We start from the raw sequence: 19,697 nt of genomic DNA on the forward strand, positions 1-19,697 counted from the left end.
GGGGGGGGGGGCAGGGAATACAAGGCACTGGGAAGCCTTCTACTTATTGCTTGCTTATGGCAGCCATTAAACTCGGGGCTTCCTTGCACCAGAATTTTATTCTAGAGCAGAGTGCAGACACAGGGCTGGAAGGACTGGGCACATTTCTCTAGAACAGGGGTCCCCAACCTTTCTTACTCGTGAGCCACAGTCAAATGTAAAAAGACTTGGGGAGCAACACAAGCACCATAAAAGTTCATGGAGGAGCCAAATAAGGGTTAAACTATCAGCTTACAGGGGCTTTATTTGGAGGTATCTAACATAAAAGGTAACAATACCATGGATTTCTAGCAAAAACACAGGAATTTTTACTAACAAAAACGTTAAAAACTGTTATTCAACATCATTAAAAAGAAAACAGGCCAACGTTTCGGTCCACATCTAGGTCCTTTCTCATGACACAGTTTTCAATTAAAAACAAATATCTGCCCATAGACTCCAATGGCTGCAACAAAAGTCGCCCATTTACTTTAATGCGTTTCGCAAATTTTTCGGCGAAGTGAAAGGACACAGATTGACTCATCACTAGTTATCCCTATGCAATATAATAAGGCAGTCTAGAAAACAAAAAGTGTCCATTTATTTTGAAGCAAAATGAGCGTTTGATCTGTCCAACCAGGTTTGGCCTGTCCTTACAATAATGGCAGCAAGTTTTATAAAGGTACAAATCCATTTGCTCCACTTGTGCCGCTAATGGCCACCCAGATCTCTGACATGTAATTAGCCCCAGGAGAAGCTTGTTCTCAACACTGAATAATTAGAATTTCCTCTGCTTGTCAATGGGAAGGACTAAATCAGATCATCAACTGTCTGATCTTATTGGTGTCCAAGGGAGCATCACTGTTATCTCCTTACAGGCTATTATTAGGTGCATTAATAACAATGAATATCTTATCCTCTCATTTCCTGCCATCAGCCTCTGATTTCCTCTACACAAACCTGCATCTCCTCAGGCCTTTGGAATAAGCACAGATGACATCAACAGAAGATAATTCCATTTTCTGCTTTGGAAACCTAACTTTTTCTCACATGGAGGACCGGAATACACAACTGTCACCAATGCTAACATTACAGGAATGATGTTCCAAGATTTTTTAATACCAATGCAATCGCCATTTATCCACCGATTTCAACATATATATCCATATATATCCAGAAAATATCCAGATTGGACCGTATATAAGTGAGCAGACAGTTAGGGTGGCCATACACGGGAAGATTTAAGCTGCCGTTTCGGGTTTGATTCAGCAGCTTATCTGTCCATGTGTGGGGTCCTCCAATGGGCCTCAGAAAATCAGCCAGATGTCCATCAGGCAGGCTTGATTGTCCCGTCAGATCGAGGACCATATCGGCTCATTGATACTTTCCCATTTGTTGTAATGCCATCTTTTTGCGCTAGGGCCAAACAATCAGATTAAAACAATATCACCCACTGTAGGTGGGCACATCAGGGGAAAGATCTGTTTGGCGACCTCAAAATACGGATCTAATAGTGTATGGCCACCTTTAGAACAGATTGGTGCAATTTATATTGACACACATTATTTTACCGCCAGTGACATCTGAATGTTTTCTGTATAACTATGACCTAAATGTAATTTGTTATTTACAGTCCTAGAACTAAATATTCATCCATAGTTACTTATGTGTGAAGGGTAAAAGTGTTTGAACCTCTAAGATTCTCAGCTGATTTGAAGGGGAAATAAACTTTGAATCAATGTAGGCTCACATCTAAGGAACTAACAGCCTCTCTTGCAGCAGGGAATGGTAGTGTCCATGAACCCACCAACAGGAAAACCATGAACAACAATAGAGTGTATGTTAGGGTTGTAAGGAGGGACTAATGGGAATGACACCAATTCTGTGCACTTAAAGGAAAACTATACCCCCAAACAATGTAGGTTTCCAATAAAGCACATGAAAAATAATGTGGTCTATGCTGTCCAGTGTAGGGAAGAGTGCTCTGACATTGGGGAGACAAAACAACCTCTTTGTAAGCGAATGGCCCAAACTCCTCAGGACAAGCCTCAGAAGTCCAGTTGTTTTAGACTTAATTCTACTAGATACGGTATATCATGACCTGGATAAATGAGAATCTTCATAGACAAGGGAAAGGATGTAAAAGGGCAATATTTACTGATATATATATTTAGTCCAGTTTGGTGAGATTCTTTAATAGATCACTTAACATAATACAAACTCTGTTGGTTAAATATTCATTTAGGGGGTATACAGTAGATTTCTTTAAGGCCATGGTTCTAAGTAGACAGAGCTCCACATTTGCACTGTTGTCATGATTGCCTTTACTGTGATCCCTGTAGCCTGAAGTTTGCTTTTAGTGCATTCACTTTACCCCCCTACTGTAGCTGGCCAACCGGAATAAATGGTTATTTGTGGCAGTGGGCCATGCGGTGGATATGGTCATTGAGGGGTTTGATAAAGCCATACAAAATCCAGACACCCATCCAAATCAGCAGATAATAATCAAGAATACAAAACAAAAGACAACAGTAAGTAAAAAAGTATATGTGCTACAGGCAACTTCACCGCAGATGGATCACAAGTGATACTACAATACTGAAGTATACCATTGCCGCAATCCAGACCAGAATACGAGGGTATAAAAGGAGGTCAGAGAATAACCATGAAGCTGTAGCTTTAAACTAGGAGTGAATGGGTGAGCAGAAGAGAAAATGTCACCAAAATTTAGGAGGAGAAATGGAGGGTACCAATGGGAAGGTGGGGGGGGGGGGGAGTAGAATTGGTATGGGGAAGAAAATGGAAAGGTGGAAAAACAGAGAAGAGGGGCAGAAAAGGGAGTGAAACAGAAAAAGGCAGAGAACTGGTAGAATGGTATGGGGAGAAAGAAAAAGGGGGGAATAGAGGAAAGAATGTAAAAGGGCATTGGAGAGAAGATCAATGAAGAGAGGGTGTCTCAGTGCCACCTTAAAGCAGCCAAATTGATGCCACTCTTCCCCCCCAATGAGATTTCTCTGCACTAGAAGAGGCGTAAGGTGTGTCAGCCATTGAGAAAATAGCAAAAAATGTAAGGTTAGGCAATATCTTTTATGGGAGTAGGTAAAAATTGGAAGCTTTCGAGATGATACTATAACATCTCTCCTTATTATATTTTAGCCTGAAGGAGAGATGTAATATCATCTCAAAAGCTTTAAATTTTTACTTTTTCAGTTAGCCAATAAAAGGCTACCTTACATTGTTGGCACTATAAAACCAGAAATTCTGATTTAAAAATAAACTCTTTAATTTAGCAGGCATGGATTTTTGGCACCCCTGTAGCTTGCAGGGTGCTGATGCCTGGGATGAGTTTCCCCTGGTGAGGGGTTTGGCCACTTTCTATTGTACCATTTGTTTGGGCCAACAGCCTGTATGATCCGACCAGCAGCAGATACTGAAAAGAGGGGCTGTGGCTTCACTTCTTTTCAGCTGAGAAATTGAACTTTTCAGCCAGGGCAGGTAACCTTCAGCCCCCCTGACATGCCATACAGATAGTCAACTGGTATGGTTGAAAAGGGCAACTTAAGACACAATCTGTCCCTGACTAATACTCTCAGGCTCTCTATAGCTTTGGCTTTATTGAGAGCCTCCACCAAGGGCTGATTCCAATCAGGGAGCAAACACAACCTTCCCATTCTCTAGCCGCTACTGCGGAATTGTATAAATAATGTTTTGTCATGATCCTTATAGACACAGCAGACAGGCATACACAAAATATATTGCACTATCACCGCTGGCCGAACACTCGTATTAATAGAGGAAACCAACATTGAACTGTGAACCTAATTTTAAAGTTTAACTTCAAGTAAATTTTCTACTAAGCCACTAAAAGGAATTAAGCTGCAGAACAAAGTGACTGTTCATTTTAATGTTCATCTAGATAGGGTCCAAGCTTGTAATAAAGATTATACATGATCCTATCACTGCAGGATAATGGCTGTACTTGTAATAAATCCAATCTAGGAGACATTGTATAAATGTGTAACAGATGGATTATAAAGCTCTGAAACAGCTTGTGTAATGAACAGAGGCATCTTGTATATAGCTCCCTTATCCGGCCACGGATCGGCCCAAAACCAGTGCTCTGTTTAACCTACAAACTCCTAGCTGACAGCTTCACACAGGCCTATTAAGAGTTGCCCAGAAGTCAGGGCAGTCCAGCACCCTAGAGTGAGCAGCCTATTGGCAAGTTGCTAGGAAACATGTGAACCCCTAGACAAATCCAAAAACTAATAACCTACATCACTAGCACTCAGTATCTGTATGAGGACTCGGGACGGGCTCATGGCTAGATTTAGGTGCAGATTATAATTATGCCATCAAAAGAGGTGGAGCTCACGAGCAGTCCTGGGCCACGAAAATCCTTTAGAGCACTGCTGTCTGCTTACATGTAGTGGGCCAATCATATGTCATACCGCATGTTGGAGGGCCAGACTTAACTGAAATGATGATGTTATATAGTGAAGTCTATGAAGCAGCTGAGCAAACTGGGGCCATAAAAATTATTTGGAGGGAAACATCCAGCCCTGTGCCCAATGGACATCTCTACTTAATGGGAATCTTTTAAAGGGAAACTGCCACTAAAATAACACAATGTTGCTATAACCATGATCATATTTTTTTCCTTCCCTTTTTCTTTTGATCCTACGGCACCTGCATCCAATCCAATAATCCCCCTTCACTATCCCCACAATCAGGATAACACAAGTGTTCTGTGCTCCTTTTCTTCCTGGAAACTTTCCTTTCTTGTCATGGATAAAAGCACTAACATCTTCAAGCTGCTTCAACCTGCCTGTCCGACATCTCATTCACTGGCAATAATATGTTGATGCTCTTGTTGCTGCTATAACAGCCTCTACTGTGCTGGGAAGGCTTTCCACTACATACTGGAATATTGTTGGTGGGATTACCTTTCATTCCTAGGTAAGAGGTTGGGCACTGGATACTGGGGATCACACTCCGCATGAGTGATAAAATTCATCCCACAAGTTTGTGTGGTGGAGATCACGACTCTGTGAAAAGTCAAGGTCTTCCATTCCCATCTCAATAAATCCATTCTGTATGGCCATTATTGTGCTGAACAGGAGTGTGTTTCTATTGCCCCAAAGTAGAAAGCACAGAATAATAAACACCTGCTCTCAACATAACCAAGGGGCCCAAACCAGACCATTATTGCTCTTTTATCAGATCTTACCATAAGATTATGCAGGTAGTATCTACCAAACCCAGCCTTTCCCTTTAGACTGCCAGATGGTGAAATGCCACTATTCACAGCCCAATGGCAGTGACCTTTATACCGCTCCATTCAACTTTGGATTTACACATGGTTTCTTACATTCATTGGCCTCTGATCACCCCAAAAAACCCCATACTCCATACAAATGAAGGTGCCAACACTGCTTCTGGAGACAGTTTGGAACTCAGCAATAAGTGTATCTACAGAAAATTTGTGTCAATATTTTTGACAATATTAAAACATTCTGTCCAGATATTTTTGACAAACTTTGACTAACTTACAACTAATATATAATATAATCTGTGATGCAACAATACTGAGAATGGCACAGAACGTCACCTCATTTGCACCATCAGTTTAATAATGTACACATTTTAAATATAAATCAGGACCCAGGCACATAAGTCTATGAAAAAAAAAATCACATCATTTATTTGAAAATTAAGTCACAAAACATGACTGAAATGTTTCAGTCTCAAAGGAAAAAATAAAAGAAACAGCACTTGTCAGTGAAACAGAAAAACAAGAATATTGATCAAGGGAATGAAACTGCATGGAACACTGGCATTAAGTACATGCTTTGTGCAATGATGCGTCTTAGTCGCCTGAGACTTCATGACGTGACCAATCATTGCTAGGCAGCTGCATAACCAAGTCATTGTAAGCATAGTATTCTCTGTTTTTTTTCTTTAATCTGTCATATAGCTTCTGTTTGGAGGCTTGCAAGGATGTTAGATCACAAAAAAAAAGTATTTACACATTTTACTGTAAAATGTATATTTGTTTGCCAGCCATAACATACAGTCCTATACAGAAATATAGCAAAAGAACACCGAGTAATATAGCACAGACCAAAGGGTAGTGGGGTACAGAAAAGGGGAATGTCAGATTATAAATAAGCAGTTGTGCATTCCAGGAGGTGCAAGAATGTAGCCCTGTGATTAAGGATACTGAATGGTTTTCTCTGCAAATCCGAATTCACGTGATTCCAGTCCCATCACTTCATTATCCAACTGCCAGCAAGTTACACTGCAGGTTATGAACCCCTTTATTATTGGGTTCTAGTATCAGCATAGGTTAGTTTTAGTACAGAATGGTAGCTCTTATAAAATAAACTTTATACATATAAAACAAATAAAGTACAAATTCATCTTCATAAAACAGAGATCACCACTCCGGCATGGGAAAGCAGACAATGCAAGTATTACTTTAACCTTAATATAAAACATATACTGCTATATTATAAGCTGTCAGTCAACATCATCCTTACTCTTATCTGTACTATTCTGTACTATTTCTACCCACGCATAAAAGTCATTAATACAAATTAGCTGCAACCTAAAGAGGAGGAAGTGGCTTGTATTCCCCTGCTGCAGGCAAGTTATGGGGTATAGAAGTGCAATGGAGTTTCCTAGCTCATCACCCAAAGGTTAGTTTCAAAGCTGATCATCACAGGGAACAAAGTGGGAGCAAATATACCCCTTGCGGTATCAGACAGTGCAGCTGTCTTGGTTCTCATTTTTTCCCATCTAACATAACTGCTTATATTATACCTTCTTCACCCTCATTACCACCTCCTCTCTACCCTGCCCTAATGCAGTGATGGATAGATGATGATGGTTAACTAGCCCTACTGCAAACTGACTGACTTTGTATGCTTTACCCTATTCAGTATATTCTCTAACAAATACCTGAGTTTTTAGGGCCTAGTACAAAAATCAATAAGCAACTGTGTATTTGTTTATCCAAGTCTCACTGGCTGTAGCCAATACAGATAGAATGTCGACAAAACGTCCCTTGTTTCCTTCCCAGCAGCTAACATGCAAATAGCTGGTGGGAAACATACACTGCATTTTGGCTTTCCTTGTAAAGAAACATTGGCCAATTTTTTGCCACGCATATTTTCCCACCAGTGATTTGCAAGTTAGATGGTGTCAAGGCTCTGGTGACAGTCTCATTTGCAAAGTGTCTCTGAAAAACATCACTGAAGATGATGTCACGTGTTGCTTTGTTTGGAGCAATGGCCAAGTTATGAGGAAATAGGATTTTTTGGAAATGAAGTTTAACTCACCCCATGGCCAAGTGAGGCTTAATCCAGCAGCTTGTGTCACGCCTTACTTACTATTCCATATCCAAGAGATAATAATGGTAATAAAACCAATACAGACTGAACTATTCCCTTTCAAAAAATGACTTCATTAAAGAAATGTAAACAGACATATACAGAAAACAAAATCTAATGAACAAAATCAGCAATTGAAGTAAAAAAAAAAACAAAAAACATAAAAAACAGACAGACAAGGCATTAGGCTTGACTTCAGAATACACTAGGATCTGATTCACATGTACCAATGAACAAAAGGTGAGAGATTGTTCTGGAAAGTTTAGATGCCTTTATAAATGACGCTATATTCTCATTAATGTATACATTGCAAAGCTGTTCATCTCTCTATATAATTTTAAAAAGTACACTGTGTACACAGGGAGGTCTATGAAACGGAGCCACCCAACAATGCACGTGTATAGGCGCATTCTTCAATAATGTCCTCACCAGATTTTCTGATAGAAACGGCTCTTCTGTTCCCTAAGTCTCAATGTAGAATTCTCAGTTGGCACAGAAATAGAGGCAGCTTTTGAAGGACTATTTCTAGAAAATACCACTTTTAAAATGAACACTTTCAAAATCAACACAACCCTCAGCCCCAGAACTGATCACAGACATGCAAACCTTTAAAAAAAAGGACATACTTACACCTTTAATTGTAGCAAAGCATTGTAAAGGGCACGTTGCCTATGCTCTAGCATTTTTACAAGACAATATGCTTTCAACAATTGCAATAACTTTATATATAAAGTACTGAAAGAATTTCCACCCCGAGAACAGAATGAGTTTTCCACTAGGAAAGCTTCAGTGCGTCAGACACAATGTGACCAATGGATTTAGTAACACTTACCAATCTGGGGGGTACTGTTTTCGTATAAATATCTAAATGCATTAAGAAATATTGGGCGGGGACAACAATACAGAATTTTATTGACACTGTTGGTTACCAAAAACTAAAAGATCATCACTTAGGTAGCATCTTTCATACATTATTTAATAGCGCCAAAATGTTAAAAAATTTAAATATTTTAAAACCTCTTCCTATAATATGCAATGCCATAATACAGTCAGCCTGGCAGGAATACTGAGTTGGAGAATGACAACATTTGGTTACGCACACAATTGAATTCTGCTGTGTATGGAGTTATCCTATGGAGAATCTGTTCTCAAAGTCAGGGCAGCGCCAAAGCGGAAAAGAGGTGCCCGGAGACAAGAGTGGAAGATAAAAAGGCCATTTAGCTTTGCAGTAAATCAACGGCAAGATTTTTTTTTTTTCACAGTAATATGCGACGTGGGATGGGAGGGGTCCACAAAAAACAGCAAATATTGCTTCAATTCCATATGAATCTTTTTTTGATATCTTTCATTTGTCCATCGTATGTAAAAATCTTCTGACGTCCATTCAGGTAAAGTCAGTTTAAAGCTGCAAAACAAAAAGCTATACAAGCACTTTATGAAACATTAAAAAAAAAAAATCGCTATTTACACGTTCATGTCTACATGTCCAGCACACATTACAAATCACGTAAAGTACCCACAGCTAATGACAAACGATTGTGGCTGTAAATGAAGGGATATGATATTTAATGTTTAAGCGTGTTGTCGTTCGTCGGCGTCTCCTATGCACGAGCAGCCTCGCGCCGGCTCCTATAGCAGTGGCCCTTCTAGTTCACTTCAGCTTCAGACTTCTGCTTTGTCCGGCTTCATCGCTTTTTGGCAGATCTGCGCCTTCCCTGGGGTATATAAAATTCAGACATTATTTAATGATTAATGGCAAACCACCCGCAAGAATACAATGCAACATTGTCATTGAATTTGTGTTTAATTAAGGTATTAAATGATGAGTTAATATAAATGTAAAAATTACAATAGTGTTCAACCATTCTGTCAGTTGACCCTTATAATGATGAAAGTGGCTTTATGGCTCTTTTTTGCAACTACATGACGGTTACAAAACTACACTTTATCCATATTGGGTGAAAAACGCACCAACCCATGGAATATTCTATGTGAGAAGTGCATCACCATGTTTAATCATTTTTCCGGTGGTTTCTTTCGACACATGGACCAGTACCAGATAACTGAAGGCTTATTTGCAGGTAACTACACAAATGGAATTTATTATTCAGAATGCTTGGGACCTGGGATTTCTGGATAAGGGATCTGTCTGTAATTTGGATTAGTTTAAGCCTACTGAAAAAATATTTAAACGTTACATAAACCCATTACGGCTGCCCCCAACACAAATTTATGCTAGTTTAGGGTCAAGTACAAGGGACTGTTTTAAATAAATATCATCAGGGCCAGGACTAGGGCTGGGCAGAAGAGACACGTGCCTAGGGCATAACGGCGGAGGGGCACTAGGCATGTACCTCTTCTGTCACCTACCCCTCTGGGTCCCTGGGGTGGGGGGGAGAGGCTGGCCAGGTTGCCTAAGGCTTCCCTAGGCAACCCGGCGTAGCATTACATTTTCTTTTATTACGCATTAAACATTTTTGGGGAGCCCTTTTAACCCTGAGAAAAATAATGAAATTCTAGAAAACACTTCAATTTTACCTTTTTAGCAAATTTAGCTAATGATAAGATTGCTTAATCCTGATAGCATCTAGAAACAGAATCTGCGTGGAGTACAAGTCCACCTACCTACTGTATCAGACAGTAGATATGACACATTATTGGAAAAGTTGACACCAGACTTACCAGTGAGGGGCAAGAGTATGTTATATTTTAATTAATTTAAAACACTCATTTTTTTGGTGCTACTTTTCCTTTAAGTGCCTATAGAGCAAGTAAAATTTAGGGAATACTTACAGTACTAGGAACAACTACTTCTTCGTCTGCAGTTTCCTCTTCATTAGAATTGTTTTCACTAAGAGCTGGACTATTCTGGGACATTTCGATTTCTTCTTCAGATTCTGGTTCTTTACTTACTACCTTTCTTGGTCGCCCAACATTGCTTAAGAAAGGAAAAATTAAAATGAGTACATTTTGGTGCAGCAAAGCTGTATTTTAGCTTATGTTACTGCAAGTGCAGTATGTGTTGATTTTATTAACTACAGCAGGGAGAGGAAGCCAGGTCTGGACTGGGATTCACTAGGCCCTGGTGTTTCAAGTACACAGAGGCCCAAACAGGCCCAATAAATAGTGATATTGGCATCCGTCTATGGCATCTTACAGAAGCCACTTTGGCATTTGACAGTTCAGGCCTGCAAGAGATTACAATGGTTTTACAAAAATAATAACAGTAAATATACCAATGGAATGTTTGTAGTGCTCTTATGTCTTTCGCTTTAAAGTTAAATTTTTAATCCAAATAAAGAATGCCTGATTTCTTTGGTATGTAGTATATAAAAGCTAAAACATGATTTTGTTATCCGGTGGATGGGTAGCCTAAACGAAAGTCAAGTCTTAGGACCAAGGTGGCAATCCCTCCAAAAAAGCTAAATAAAACGTTTCAAAATCTGATACATTATATAAAACAGAGTCAAGTTCTAATCATTTATATAACTTCACTATGAGGGCAATTTAAACTGTCCGTACACTGGAAGATACTCAGTTCAGGGACTTTCTAAAGGAGCAATTGTTTCCCAATTTGGCCAGTTTTGTGATGGATCTTATCAGGGGTTGTGTGGCCAATGAGCCAATGATAAGAGCAAATGACAGAGTTGTGCATATCCTACAGGGTACCCTATATATTCTCTAGCCGTATGTAGTTCTCTTGCAATAGAATTTTTACAGCTAAATTGATGAATCTGTAGCTGAACAAAGACCACATTATTGATCATGAAAACAGTCATTGGGGTCCCAGTTTAAAGGACAGAGCATGAGCTCTTCGAACAGGCTCACTTTACATGGCATTTAACTGGGAGTAAAAATCTGAACTTACAACCTGCTCTAAAGAGCGAACTAGGTAACTAAGTAAAAGCTTAAAACAAAACTTTTAATTCAAATTAGAATTCTAATTTTTAGAACTATGTAGAACACAAGAATTGAAATTGGATAAAGCTTTAGTGTGTACCCTTTCTTTTCCTGCACTGTGGAAGCTTTGGGTGGCCTTCCTCTCCTCTTCTGTGGTGTAGGCTGACTGGTGTTGAGAAGAGAATCGGTTGAATCAGACCTGATAATGCAGACTCAATTTAGTACAACAACAATTATAAGTTCGCTTTTTGGGGAGTCAGAAATAAAAAGCACAGCACTTACTTTTGAGGAGTCCTTCTTGATGAGCCCCTGCCTTTCCGCTTCTGCACTATGTTTTCAGCATCTTGCTCTTCACTTATTTCTAGATTATCCTCTTCTTCTGCTTGAACACTTTCTACTGGTGCAGCCTTTTTCCTCCCCCTTTTAGGAGTTGTGGCTGAAGGTTCCTCTTTTGAAAGGGCCATTTTAGCTGACTTAGGTGGTCGCCCTCTTCTTCCCTTTTTAGGTGGGCTATTTTGTTCATCTTCATTTTCCAACATGTCTTCTTTTAGCCTTTTCTCCTGCCATGGTTGTTCCTCTGATTCAGAAGAAGCTGCAGCTCGCTTTCTTCCTCGCTGACTAGTCCTTGACTTTGGTTCCTGCACAGGTTTTGATAATTCATCCATGCATATACTGTCATCTTGATCTATAAGAGACTGCTTTCTTCCTCGCCTTGGCTTTTCTACCTCAGACTACAAAGAAAAAAAAAGCAATTATCATTGTTTTCCACAAAAATAAACTTAATATGAGCCTACTCCAGAAAAAAAGACAACAACTCCCTTGTATAAAATTAACATGCTCTGGTTAGTAGCAGTTACTGAAGCTGTCTGGGTGAATACTAATGAGCACAAGTGTTCACACGCAACCAACCAATCATTTGATTACACTATGTTCAGAATTGATGATATTGTTGCCAGATTTATAAAGTACATGTAGAAATTATTTTTCTGTTAGCATGCTGCTTTAAAACTAGCAAACAAGAATATTGATATGAAATCTGATGTTACTCTGCAACATTTCATAAAACTTCAATAACAAAATAAAATTGTCCTACCTTCAAAAGGTCGGAGTCGTCCCTTTTATCACTTTTTTTTCCAGACAGAGGAGAAGACATCATTGTGTAATCTTCATTTTCACTCTGATCCAATTCTGTACTGTCAAGTCTGTCATTTATTATAAGAAAGCACAATATAAATCAACCAGTCAATATAAATCAACCAGTCTCCTTTACATTGTAATAGCAAGGGCAAATAACACATCTGGTCATACCTTCCCTTAATCCTCCCAGGAGAGCTTGGGTTAGAACCACTGCTAGCGTTGCTTACAGTCTCCATTCTAGATGACTTGGACTGCATTTGCTTTCCTGCGCTTGATAAGGGCTTATTGACGGCACCCAGAACATTTGTAGATTTTGGCTGAAAGAAAAAGGAGAAATATAAGATTTTAATATTTGGTAGGCAAAATAATTTGATGGTTGATGTGTCCCATGATCCTACAACCCACAGCCTGGGATGCTTACTCCTTATGCATGAGTGTGTGCCCCAACAAGCAGTAACACTCACTAGAAGTAGAACACTTTTGTTACCCCCAACCAAAGTAGGGCTGTTAGCACCTGGATCACCTTATAAGCATATTCCTCTATTTGCTTTGAGCAGTCAACTGGTACTAAAATTCTCAAAAAGAGCCGTACCCAGTGGCAATTATTTCTATACGTAAGTGACTGACTGATATCCACACTAGCACAAAAAACATGAAGAAACATGCACAAAATTGTTACTCCATATGGATGCCATAAATATAAATTAAAGCTCACATACAACCTAATTTAAATTTGTTGCAAAAGAATGGCGTCCCCCCACATGGGATAGTGGCATGGTGAATGGTACCTGCCCCAGATAGGAAAACTTAAGCCCTTTAGATTGTAAGCTCTTAAGAGCAGGGCCCTCTGATCCAGTTTGTTATAATTAATCTATGGCACTGCTGGCGCTATATAAATAAATGATGCTGACGCAAGAGCTGCTCATAGTGTAGCTTCTGCCTATACATCCATTCCACCAGCTTGTGTGTCTGAAAGTCAAAAATTGCTGCTCTAAAAGTAAGTGAATGCAAACATTGGAGAAAAAAAAAAAAGAGCATATTATTAAAAGGTCTGCAAAATGGGCAGAGAAATATCAAAGCGAGACTTGTGATGTTAGCTTATGAATTAATTTGTTTGATATCTCGGCATTTGATGTTTTTCAATCACATCAAACACATTTTGTACCTTGGTTTCTTGAGACGAGGTAGGAATTTAACAAAAGCAAATACAGCTGCTTGGGCTGCACAAACAGTAACGCTTTTAGAAGGATAAAGAGTGAGAGAAAAAGTATTTTACAATTTGTAAAACAAATGAATCTAATGTGCAAATCTCTCAAATGATTATCCGAACCTGAGAATATGGAAGCCATTTTGCTAACTCGCTCCTTAGTCAGGAATCTAATGACAAACATGGCAAAAGTGTTTGGACAAAGCAAATAGACACAACTCAAAAAAACTGCACATGCAACACCACCTCAATTTTGGAAGCAAATTCTGTGTTTACCCTAAAGCCAAGAACAGCCCCTCAACTGGCATTGACCTTACCCTGTGCCTGGATGCTGGTACGTGGTGTGGATTTCTGTGCCAAAACCTAGTCTGCACCTGCACCTGGGCCGATAGAATGGCTCCAGATAGGCACAGGGAAAGGCTGATGCCATCATAGGGGTTAATACTCAGCCTGCGTTTATCTGCATCCCCAAAATCAGCCCTGTCTAGTATTAGCCAAATATTTCCACTATTCTTTAAATCTAAAAACCAGTAATAATTTATATGCTGATTTGCAGTATGCAACACTTATTTACATTTCTGCACATAAAGTAAACCAATTAGCCCAAAACTCCTCAACATCATACATACAAGAATCTATTACACATATGTTTACATACTATTCTATCCAGTCAAAAAGTTACAGGGCTCTTCTGGATGGAGTGGTGTAAAGGTGATGCCTTTATAGGAGGATAATCACAGCAAGCTTTCAGGTAATTTCAGCTTCTTATTCAAGCTGATAGCTTGCCGTGATTATCCTCCTATAAAGGCATCACCTTTACACCACTCCATCCAGAAGAGCCCTGTAACTTTTTTTTTTTTTTTTTCATTTCATAATTAAAACACTGAGGTTGGCTACCAACTGAGAGTGCACAAGAGCTCTTTACATTCTATCACTGCCATTCACAGCTGCACGTGTCAAGCTACCCCCTGTGTGGTGCTTTCTAATCTCACAAAGATTCCCACAGGCACACAACAGCGTTTTCAGCAGGGTGAACCCTTGCAAGTTTAATACGGAAGTGCACTTCCACATTGAACTTGCAAGGGTTCAGCTGAAAATGCCATTGTGTGCCTGTGTGACCCTTTGTTATAGTGTATAGGGGGTACCGATCCCCCTCACACGAAGCATGGGGCTCATTACAGGCAGGCTAGGGTGCGCAAGAACTGCATTATTCAGCGTGCTTTCAAACCACCCCAGTAGGGGCTTATTTGTAGTAACGGGCTAACCGCATAATATATCATTACCCCTTACAACATACAATAGAATCCAAGCTATAGGCAGCTGGGTTCTCAACCATCAAACAGTAAGGGTAGAGACAAAACTGTGTGCTAAAAACAAAAATAGACAAAGCAATTCAGACACAAAACAAACAAAGGGTCACATTTTTATTTTTTTTAATTTTCCTTATATGTTTCCCCAGTGGAAACAGTATCAGCTGTATATTTTCCATTTGTTTATTTTTCCAGGATCCTGTAAAAGCAGAAATTGCAATTTGAGGACAATGGGGGACAGTGTGATAATTCCCCATGTGTCATTTCTAGGCTGCTGGGAAAGCAGAACTTGTACTTACAGACACACAGCACAGAAACTGTCACTGCTAGTAAGGTTCAAGTGACTCTATGGAAGCCGTGGTTACTGGCTTGCTGAACAGCACTGTAAATAGAATCTTCCTATGGCTGCAACAATTTTTTTATTCCCTTGAATACACTTTTATATAATACTATTACTTAGATCATAGATAACTGCCTTACGGCTGTTGAAGTACACTGCAAGGAGGGACCTTTTGATAAACTGTCTCCTAACACAGGCCAAATCTGGTAAAACTATGGCAATTACCCCTCAGGTAAAAAGTATAGTGCCTCAAATGGGCAATATAATGAAATGTAAAGGAGAAAATTAGCTTTAATGCTGCTTTAAGTAAATAAACAATATGGATGCACCTGCACTTCACATTACTACTCAACTTTTTAAGTTTTGTCACTTCAAACACTTTGTCTTCTCAGAGAAGCTGTAAATAAATACAAGACATACCTACATGAATGTACCTAGTATCAGAAGAAATTTGTGTACGTACGTACGTACGTACACACACACACACACACTACCCTAATGGCTATTTAGTATCTGTATAGACATTAGTATGACAAACTCTGACATTTGTTTGTGGCAAAGACACAATAAAAAACATTTTAATAACTCACCTTTCCTGGGGTGAAAAAGGACTTTAATTCAGCAGGAAGATAATTTTTTGTGTTGCTAAAATTCTACAAGAGAAGTAAATGTAAACAAAATGTTATACTTGGTTCTCAATATCATATTATAGCCATTTTGATATTCTGTCATTAAATAATTACCTCCTTTTATTATAACATTATATTTACTCAAGCTTTAGTATTGCCTTATTTATTATAATTACAGTATTCATATTTGTTTGTAATTTAATCAGTGTATTTGCTATACAAAGAAGGGTTGCAAAAATGAAGAAAGCAGACTATACAATAAGATGACAATGGCTTTGTTGTATGTCAGAGAAAGTACCTTATCTGGCTGAGTAAAGAATCGTGCTGGCAACACTGGATCCTTCGGGGACTCTAAGCTGTATGTTGTGCTCTTTGAAATAATGATATTCATTGCCACATCACAAACGGTGTACATTTTCTACAAAATAATACACAATCTTTCATCAGTATGACAGTTCAACATTCATTTAACACCTTGTGACATAGAGAATGGTCAGTTTGTACACCAGCTGGGACAGATCTGCGATCCCTAGCAGCCCATGCCATCTGTGCTAGAGCATAAAGAATGGACTGTTCCACAGCTGAAGTTCCAAAGCTGCCTTTGGTGAATATAAGACAAAAAGATAAACTGAACACAAGGAAACATTGTTACAGAATGTTATAATATTAAATGCTCATGCTGTCTTCTACATTCTGAGCTAGGAAATTAAATGCTCATTATTGCAGATATATTGTCATCGGTACACCTGATAAATGTCTTGCAGATAAAAGATGAACCGCCCTGCATTACTAAGCATACAGAACAGTGGCCAGACAAAATACAGAGGCTGTCATTAAATAAGGAGTAGTGACACTGCTGTTTTTTTTGCTGGATGACAGTGTACGACAAAATACCCCGTATCATAGTGTCTATCAGGCCCACTGTAGCAATAGTTATGGGCTGACGTAATTTCCCTAGGCTGAGGCCCACCAGGAGGTCCTCTGATACTCCAGTCTGACATGGATTTTACCCTAAGAGGGAATCAGCTGAAATTATATATTATATAACTATAGCATAAATCTTACTTCATTCATCTTTTGGTCTTCGGGATTTTGTGCATCTTTTGTTTGCTTAATATATTCCACCATTTTCCTAATAAAAGCATGGCTGTTATTTTCATTCTTTGACATAAGAATCTCCAGAACGAACCACAGACACCTATTGAAATGGCAAGCAGATAATATAAAATATAATTCTTGAGAAATAAATAAGAGCACTGCATAAAGACATAGGGAATAATATCAATATATCATACCCACACAAACCTGCAACCAATTTTAAATCAGCGCCATTCATTTTTCTTGGTTAATCACAGTTGTCTTGCCAAAATAAGTACAATTTTGGGATATGAGCTACAGTATGTATAAGGATATATATATCAACATTTAGGTGTGTGATCAAATAACACATACCATCTCTCATGTGAAAAAGTTCATGAAGTCATGTTAAGCCTTTTAAATACATATGCCCCCTCCTTCCCAGTGGATAGCATGGCAATCCCCAGTACATAATTACACACCTTAGGGACCACCCAACAACTATTTCCAAAGGCAGAGTGTGGCGCACATAGGCTACTGCAGAGTTGTTCCAACAGTCAGAACCAGCAGTGCAAGGAATATCAAGGGACTATTTTCAGTTGCAGTATCACTTTAGATGATCACTTAAAAGAATTACATTTTCTTTTATTAAGCTAAAGGTTATGTTTAATAACATAATATTAAAGGAGTAGGAAAGGCTAAATCACTGTGGGGTGCCAAATATTAATAACATAAGCAAACATTAAATATGCAAGTTTATCCGAATTTACAAACTTGAAAACTGATAAATGAGCCCATTAATTTATTTAATAAAATACTCCTAATGAACTCTAACGCTTGATTTAAAAAAAACATGAACATATCTACACATTAAACATATTTTAGTGCGAATGAGGCTCAGAATGGCACAAATGGGATCATTAAAGAAAACATGTGGCATTAAAAGGAAGTGACAGATCTTACTCTTTTATGTCCTTCAGCTGCTCTATATCTTGTACTTTCACATAATCTGGGTCATGTGCAAGTAGATGAACCGTATATGGAACCACGTATTCAGGCAGAAGAGAGAACAATTTTTCTAGAGGTAGCAAGAAATAAAAAACAAAACACCATTAAAAGGAATAGTTCCCATGCACTGCTCTCTACTTCACAAAATACTGTATATACACGAGTATAAGCCGATCCGAATATAAGCCGATCCAAATATAAGCCGAGGTACCTAATTTTACCTGAAAACTGGAAAAACTTATTGACTTGAGTGTAAGCCTAGGGTGGGAAATGCAGCAGCTACAGGTATGGGATCCTTTATGCGGAAACCCATTATCCAGAAAGCTCCGAATTAAAGAAAGCCTGTCTCCCATAGACTCCATTTTAATCAAATAATACAGAATTTTAAAACTGATTCCCTTTTTCTCTGTAGTAATAAAACAGTATCTTGTACTTGATCCCAACTAAGATATAAATAATCCTTATTGGATGCAAAACAATCCTATTGGGTTTAATTAATGTTTTATTGTTTTTTTAGTAGATTTAACCCTTTAAGTGCCAGCCGAATTCGTCATTTCGGTTCCCCCCAGTGCCAGACGTTTTTTAAGCATTTTGTACTCATTCACTTTAACAATGTTTTTTGGTAGGAAAACCTCCACGAAACTAGGGAAATTATATATCGTTTTTTTCGTCACTAATTGGGCTTCGACATACATACCAAATTTTATAACTTTTCTGGAGATATGATGTGTATTTTGGGTGAAATATGTAAAAAAAAAATAAAATTATGAAAAATTTCTGTATATTTTGAGGTTTTTTTCCATAGAAAAGTTAATTTTACTCACTTTTTTTTATTGTTTGTAAAAGCCCTGATACTCCCAATTCCAACGATACCAAATATGTGGTGGTACCCCACAGTTCCTGTCCAGAAGTAACCCCCAAACTAAGGCAATACTTAGTACAATATCACACCAGAACAAAGCAGAAAAGCGCTTGTAACAGTTAATGCAGCATAACTTATATGTAAATCTAAAATATCCCCTCATGTTTGGTATCTTTAGAAACTACAGACCTTCAGGTTTCTAGGTGCAATGTAGTTTTCACTCAAAAGCCAAATACCTTTTGTCAGTGCATTGTGAAATTTGGAACTTTTTATGACATTTTTTTTTTTTTTCTAAAACGTAAACTTGGACGCATGATCAAATGTGGATTTGACAAAAAAAAATCTCATAAAAATTTTCTAACAAAGGCATATTTGAAAGACAAACTTCTCCTGAATAAAATGATGCCCCATATGTATGGGTGCACATAAAGACATGGGCACCAAACACTCCAAAGCAGGGGCAATGCACAAGGGCAATTACAGCTAAAAATGTGGGGGCTGCGCTCTATGTGCACTTCCTGCAGTTTTTCAGTGTTAACCCCCCCTACCTGTGAAATAACCCCCACAAACTATATATTTCTGAAAAGTGCACACCTTCAGCTATTCAGAGACACCACTCTTCTCTTTCTACATGGAAAATTGTGGCCGCAGTCCCTTGCAGAAGTCAGCGCTTTGGTCAGAAATCAAGGAAAAACCAGATAAAAAACCTAGATTTCTCCCCAAAATCTCCATGGCAACTACCAAAAACTTACTAACCATCAATCTGCAAGTTCCCCTGAATAAAACGATACCCCATATGTATGGGTGCACATAAA

At 38.6% G+C, this 19,697-nt stretch overlaps 1 protein-coding gene across 1 annotated transcript in view; it reads right to left on the minus strand.

Moving 5' to 3' along the window:
* Window positions 1–8,657: 8,657 nt before the first annotated feature.
* The window catches only part of pds5b (PDS5 cohesin associated factor B), a 75,862-nt gene continuing 64,822 nt past the window's right edge, over window positions 8,658–19,697 (minus strand). Inside the window, 10 exon segments of the mRNA NM_001114028.1 lie at window positions 8,658–9,127; window positions 10,206–10,350; window positions 11,413–11,511; window positions 11,595–12,043; window positions 12,406–12,514; window positions 12,621–12,766; window positions 15,897–15,959; window positions 16,234–16,353; window positions 17,001–17,133; window positions 17,976–18,090. Of these exon segments, the coding sequence (NP_001107500.1) occupies window positions 9,098–9,127; window positions 10,206–10,350; window positions 11,413–11,511; window positions 11,595–12,043; window positions 12,406–12,514; window positions 12,621–12,766; window positions 15,897–15,959; window positions 16,234–16,353; window positions 17,001–17,133; window positions 17,976–18,090 (1,409 nt within the window). The 3' untranslated portion in view covers window positions 8,658–9,097.

Source organism: Xenopus tropicalis, chromosome 2, assembly GCF_000004195.4.
Source record: "Xenopus tropicalis strain Nigerian chromosome 2, UCB_Xtro_10.0, whole genome shotgun sequence".
NCBI lineage: Eukaryota > Metazoa > Chordata > Amphibia > Anura > Pipidae > Xenopus > Xenopus tropicalis.